The sequence below is a fragment of the Triticum aestivum genome, chromosome 6A (genome assembly GCF_018294505.1).
Source record: "Triticum aestivum cultivar Chinese Spring chromosome 6A, IWGSC CS RefSeq v2.1, whole genome shotgun sequence".
Classification (NCBI taxonomy): Eukaryota; Viridiplantae; Streptophyta; class Magnoliopsida; order Poales; family Poaceae; genus Triticum; species Triticum aestivum.
The window spans coordinates 614,911,237-614,918,012 of NC_057809.1; the positions used below are offsets into that span (position 1 = coordinate 614,911,237).

General features: G+C 51.6%; 1 protein-coding gene across 1 annotated transcript; it reads left to right on the forward strand.

Moving 5' to 3' along the window:
• Positions 1–3,339: 3,339 nt before the first annotated feature.
• On the forward strand, positions 3,340–6,161 carry LOC123129100 (uncharacterized). Its single transcript, XM_044549255.1, has 4 exons — positions 3,340–3,827; positions 4,132–5,142; positions 5,216–5,371; positions 5,535–6,161. The coding sequence occupies exons 1-4, from the start codon at positions 3,759–3,761 to the stop codon at positions 5,946–5,948; spliced, it is 1,650 nt and encodes a 549-aa protein (XP_044405190.1). The 5' UTR covers positions 3,340–3,758; the 3' UTR covers positions 5,949–6,161.
• The last annotated feature ends 615 nt before the right edge of the window (positions 6,162–6,776 follow it).

A 6,776-nucleotide genomic window follows, 5' to 3' on the forward strand; every position in this document is an offset into this window, starting at 1 on the left:
CACCCAGTGGTTGTACAAGTACGGATACAAAGATCTTCAAAAAGAAAAGAAAGAGAGAGAAAGACTCTTCAAACAAACAAACATCAAGTCAACTGACCTGGACGTTACTCTGAAGCGCCGAACTCGCGTCGTAAGCCGCCTGGCTGGCCTCCCGAGCCTTCTTCACCTGTTCCATCATGACCCCTGCCTGGTGTATGGCCTCCTTCACAGCGGCCACTTCGTCTTCAGGGACAGAGTACGCGACAAAGAGTGAAGTCGGATCGGCAGTCGACGCCGAGGGCTGCGCACTCGACAGGGGATTGGCAGTCGGATTGGCAGCCGACGCTGAGGGCTGCGCACTCGACAGGGGATTGGCGAAGGACACAGAGGCCCGAGGGGCATCGCCGCCGTCCCGAGCCGCGGCCTCAGGCGCCAGAGCAGGCTGGGGAGCCCTGTCAGTCGACGGCCTCTTGGTCCTCCCTATCCTCAGCGGCTCGTTGTCATCGTCATCCGGGAGGTCGATAACTTGCGGAGGAGCTGCAGGAAGAACTTTCAATCGACCAGAATTGCAAGAAACGACCAAGCCAACTCAAAAACAAAACGTCGATGATCGTACCAGGGTTGGAGGTTGCAGCGTCCCCCATCTCTTGGTCGTCATCCTTGGCTGAGACCTCGGAGGTAGCAGCACTGCAAATTTCAAAGAATCAGCCAGTTCAGCATAATGAGTCGACTGAGGATCTGTCCTCCAATCGACGAAAGAAGTCAAGGCTTGTTACCCGGAGATGACAGGGACAGTTATCTTCATCTTCGGCAGGGTCTTGGGCGGCTTGGACTGCGTCGTGCGCGGTTGCTTGGGAACCTTCCCAGTCGGTGTTGGAGAAGAGGTCCGAGGGCGTTTCGACGATGGCCCGACGGAGGCAGTCGCCTGACCACGTCCCTGCGCCGGGTCGTGCACGAGCTTGGATCGCCTCTCTGGGCGGGGAGGTTCGGCCTCTTCCTCCTCCTCCTCGCTGGAGAAGATGTCATCGCCTTCCTCTCCTTCGCCGTCTGACTCCCACTCGCCCTGGTCGTCCCCGCTCTCACCTCCGCTCCCCTCACCTTCCTCAGTCGACCCCTGCGCCCCGTTGGGCGTCGAATACATCTCAGTAGTCGCCTGAAAGACAGCAGGCAAAATGGAAAGTCAGTCGACTCGCTCAAAAGAAGACCAATGCAGAAAGCAAGATTTCAGTCGGAAACATAAAGACACACCTGGTCGACCTCATATGAGCTGTCGAGTGGAATGACCCTCCTAGCTCCTCGGGGGTTGTCTTTGTTCCCTGTAATGCTTGACAACCACCCCTCCAACATCTCGTCGGTGACCTCCTCCGGGTGGATCCGAGTGGAGTCCTCGAGGCCGGAGTACAGCCACATCGGGTGGTCCCGGGCCTGGAGTGGTTGGATTCTCCTCTTGAGGAAGACTTCGAGCAGGTCCATCCCTGTCACGCCCTCGCGGACAAGTTCGACCACTCGACCCGCCAGTGTCTTGACCTGGGCCTTTTCTTCGGGCGTCACCTTCAGAGAAGCCGGCTTTTCGGCTCGGTCGAGGGTGAAGGGTGGAAGTCCAGTCGACTGCCCTAGGGTCACTTGATCCTGGCAGTAGAACCACGTCGCCTGCCACCCTCGAACTGACTCCGGAAAGGTGATGGAGGGAAAACAACTTTTCCCCCTTGTCTGGATCGCCAAACCCTCGCACAGCTGGATCACCTGTGTCCTCTCGTCACTCGACTTAGCCTTCTTCACCGACTGAGAACGAACGGTGAAGATGTGCTTGAAAAGTCCCCAGTGTGGGCGGCACCCCAGGAACGCCTCACACATAGAAATAAAAGCAGCAAGGTAGACTATGGAGTTCGGAGTGAAGTGATGGAGCTGCGCCCCGAAGAAGTTCAGGAAATTGCGGAAAAAAGAGTGGGGCGGCAGAGAGAAACCACGGTCAATGTGAGTCGCCAGGAGAACGCGCTCACCGTCGCGTGGCTGGGGCTCGATTTCTCTCCCCGGGAGACGCGCCGCCTTGTGGGGGATGACTCCTCCCTCGACCAGGTCGTCGAGGTCCTCCTAACGAAGCACCGAGGGCATCCAGTCGCCCTGGATCCACCCCTTGGGCAGGGCCGTCCGAGAGGAAGAACCCCCGCGCACAGACTTCTTTCCCTTCCCCGCCGCCGCCGCCTTCTTTGCGCGCTCCAGTGCGGTCGTCTTGCCCTTCACCATTGTCGCCGGCGAGGTCTCGGGCTGGTTTTGTGGTGACGGGGCGAGAGCGAAGGAAGCGGAGGAGACGACGGAGAAACAGAGGAGGAAGAGGAAGAGATGAGCACGCGTACTGAAGAGGGGCTCCGGGCCAACTATTTATAAGGGGCCGCTCCCGAGTGGCTGGCAGGTAGGCCCGAGCTATCCTGTCAAATCCCGTGGCAGGCGCGCGCACTATACATGGCAAAAAAGGCGGCGCGGGGATCGAGGAGCCTTCGCACTGTCGCTCCCGATTACTGCGGCCGCCCCCGTTCCGCGCGCTTCCCAAAAAATCCGAATCCCGCGATCTCCGCCAGCTGCAGAACAACTTGACGAAACGGCAATCCCGCGCACGCCAGCACTCGATGCCTCGCAGGTGAAGAAATCCATTCGACGAAAGACCTGGAACGTATCAAGACGACTGAAAAAGGTTAATGACGTCATCCGTGACAGTCGACCCAGAATGAAGCACCCATAATAACCCGAGGGGTCGGATGAAAAGGTCCCTAACCTCTTTTTCCACTCCAGCCTCGATCCGTTCGGGGGCTAATGATGTAGTCATGTACCTACGGTAGGGACACGGACCCGTCCTAAGAGCCCTACCGTAGGACATCCTTAGAGGAAGTCACCTTTTAGACAACTCGGAGATATCCCACTCGACGGATTGAAGACACTCGACCAAGAGCTGTCACTCGACCAAGGAGCCAACCACTCGACTGCCAAAAGACCTCAAGTCACTCCGTGGGCAAACGGTCGGTTATTAAGTAGCCTTTATGATCATTATGACGCTTTATTAGGGACGTTATCAGTAACGCCCACCTTAAATGTACCTTAAACCCTGCATTACTGAGGGCAGGAGAGGGCTGGCGAACTCTATATAAGTCACCCCCCTCCTCAGTATCAAGGGTTCGCACCCCTGTCATCTTACTCACGCATAATCCAATCGACCGCCTCCGGGCACCGAGACGTAGGGCTGTTACTTCCTCAGAGAAGGGCCTGAACTCGTAAACCTTGCGTGCTTACAACTTCCCAATAGCTAAGGTCTAGCCTCTTCATACATATCCCCTACATTACTGTCAGACTTAGAACCACGACATGCCTCGAATGAGGATCCACTGCTGCTTGCGAATAGGCGACCAAATAAGCAGCTCCCCATTTGAGAGCCGCAGTCCCCAATCGAATCAGCGAGAGCAGCAGCTCTTTTGGGAGCGGCGATCCGCAATCAAGCGGCTCCTCTCCGAGCTGCGACCGGCAATCGAAGCAATCAAGCGGCTTCGCTCCGAGCCGCAGTCCGCAATCGAAGCACCTCCCTTCTTTAGCCGCAATCCGGAATCAAAGCAGTCCTTTCCGGATTACAATCAGAAACAGATCCTCTTTCGAATTCATTATCCGGGTTTCCATTGGTGGCGGGAACCTAGCAGCTATATATATACATCTGGCCTGGCGGACAATTTTAAGAGGAGGCGAGCAATAACTCCCTAAGTGGACATCAGTTTTCGGAGCGACCAGCAACTCGGGCGATGGCGAAGTCTAGTCGCCGGCGACGGGCTGCCAAATCGATGGACAGGCCATCGGCTTCGACCGTGGGGGTGAGTTCCTTTTCCTCCCCTTCCTCTCAATATCTTATTTTCCTTAGCAGCCAGGGGTCAAATTTTAGTCTTTCAGGCAGCATCAAAATTGAATCTTTGAGCCTATCGAAATCTACGTACCTTTTATGTTGGTACAAATAAAATAATTTTTGTGTTGTCTTAAAGTAGATCAAAGCTGCATCCCTGTGACAGTAGACAAATTGTATCTCGGAGACAATCAAACTTGCACTTTCGGGACTTATCAATATTGTGTATTTGAGTGTACCGTGGTATGAACTCTGATTTGTTGGGGTGCCAAATGCAGGAAGTCAATCCAGATGATAGGATCAGCAGCTTGCCCAATGACATCCTGCTCAACATTCTTGACCGACTCGATGTCTGCAACGCTGCGAGAACCAGTGTCCTCTCGAGAAGGTGGAGTCAGCTTCCTGCAATGCTCCCACGGCTTGTAATCAGTGCTCCGGACCTCCTGCCCTCAGAAACTAAAACCAAAAAGACCAATGGTAAATTGGTTCGGAGGACCAAAGCAGCTGTGGCCGAAACTTTGGCCAATGCAGGACTGTCCAATGCTGAATTGGTTCAGAGGACCAATGCAGCTGTGGCCAAAGCCTTGGCTGATGCAGCCAAAGCTGTGGCCAATACAGCTGCGGCCAAAGCGACAAAGAGCATACTGGCACGCAGGGATCCGGGTGGATGCACCATCCGCCTCTTGAGCATGACGTTCTACTTGAAAGACGATGCCCCCATATCAGTTGGGCATTCTGTTGCCAGTGCCATGGCAACATGCAAGATTGAGAAGGCCGAATTCATAGTTCTGACAGAGAAGGAACGCCTAGAGTGCGACGTTTATGACGTGGAAAACTATGGGACACGGTTTGTGTCGTTTTTTAATGAATGTGTCAATGCATTTGCTGGTCTCACCCGCCTCCACCTGCAGAATTTGAGATTCGCCAAATCAGACTTTGTTTCCAACATTCTTGTCACTTGCAAGAAATTAAATTATTTAGGTTTTCTCAATTGCGACACAGAGGATTGGATAACACTCCAAGTTGAACATGCACAGCTCAGTGAGCTCAGTATTGTTAATTGCCGGTTTGACATGGTCAAACTCGCCTGGGTTCCGAAACTCACCTGCCTGGTGTTTGAGTTTTGGGTGTCTTTCAAAAAACCACCATTGTCATTTGGCCATGTCCCATTGCTTGAGGTTCTGCGCCTTTCAAATGTTGCTCTTAATTGGCACAAAATGGTCAAGTTAAGTACATTTCTTCACGAGACCTCTGTCCGAGACCTGAGGTTGGGGTTTAAATCTGAAAAGGTAAGTCAGGTTGATTACTTTGTTCTGGCTTCACTTGTTCACTACTCATCCTATCACATGCTTCTTGTTGCAGATTTGGGTTCAACCAGAGTGTTTGACCAGAAGGCAGGCATATGTGTTCTGCCAACTAAGGATTCTCAATCTACTTAGCATTCCTGAAGGGTATGATCTCACCTGGACAATGTTCTTTTTGGAAGCGGCGCCGTCCCTGGAGGAGCTCATATTGACGGTTTGTTCTTAACTAAAGCTTGTTCTATTCTTCTTTTTTTCCTCTACAGTATGTTCCTACCTAGAGTCTTTTTTTTAGGGGTTGCTTTATTCACACCTGTGCTTTCACCTGGAGTGTGAAATTAACCTGTTCCATTTACCTTTGTCCTATGGGTGGCATGTAGGTAATTGATCATCCATGTGAAATGGAAATGGACGAGAAGGTGAGGAGGCAGAAGTCGTATAGCAGGAACAAGGGGGTCCGGTGGGAATCACCTACATCAAATTTCAAGCACCATTGTCTCACCAAGCTAACCTTCTTCTGCTTCCAATCTGAAGAGTACATGGTGAGTCATGTCAGGCGTGTCATGAAAGCAGCGGTGAATCTAGGGGATGTGTACCTGTATGACAGGCTCACATGTATCTACTGCGAAGGCGAGGAGCCTCTAAAGCCGATAGTGTTTCCGAAGACAGATAAGCAGATGTCTTCAGTGGAGAAGCAAATCAGGAAGGGCATCGAGTCACCTGCCATAATCCACTTCCTGGCGGCTGCTGAAATAAGCGATGATTATTGTGCAAGGTTAACTGAAGACTGTTAGTGGCAGTTTATTGAATACCAAGTCGGCTTGCCTGAGTACTCGATTGGGCTAGAAACAGTTTCCAAATACGCATTTCCTTATTTGGTCTGCTTTTGTAGTTGCAATGCCTTGTATAATTAAAATCAGTTGAAACCAATTGTGGCACTATTGTCTGTGAATTCAAAGTTAAATTTTAGACCAAAGTTTATAATAGTATTGGATCCATTGATGTGTGATGGCCGATGAGTGCATCAGCATCAGCACTATTTGTATTTTTAGGGTGACCATGTATGATGTGTTTGCACAGTAATTGTCTCTCCTGCTTGGTGATAACGATAAGTAGATTGCCACTGGCCAGTTGTGGCAGTGGGGAAGAAGCGATGGCGATGTTGGCTGGTCGCTTGGCCATGGCGTGCTGAATCGGATAATTGCTGCACTGTCATTTGAGAGAATCAGCTGTGGTTTTGGCTATAAGATGAATGTTTGTGTTCGGCCAAGTTCTCACTTGAATGATACGCTTTACAACTCAACGTTCAGTGACAACGATAAGAAGAGAGCATAGTAAATGAACCGATAAATACAATAACTAGCTTTTGCGCAACAGACGAGCGTAGCAGGCCGCAGGATATTGCCGGTCCTGAGTTGTTGACCTTCCGTCAAGGCCATTTCTATTCGACGCGTAGGTCCCTAGACGGCATTTCCTATTTGGCGCCACAGGCGCCAGTAACGTGCATTTTGTAAACTGGCGCCTCTGACGTCCGTAAATGGGCCGGCCCATCTGGGCGTCCGTTGATTTTTTCTTAAAATTCAATGAACTTTTTTAAATATTGATGAACTTTTTCGAAATTT

Coding starts and splice junctions, on each gene's coding strand:
- LOC123129100 (XM_044549255.1), top strand. CDS start 3,759: ATGGCGAAGTCTAGTCGCCGGCGACGGGCTGCCAAATCGATGGACAGG. Junction 3,828..4,131: donor CATCGGCTTCGACCGTGGGG/GTGAGTTCCTTT, acceptor TGCCAAATGCAG/GAAGTCAATCCAGATGATAG. Junction 5,372..5,534: donor TGGAGGAGCTCATATTGACG/GTTTGTTCTTAA, acceptor GGTGGCATGTAG/GTAATTGATCATCCATGTGA.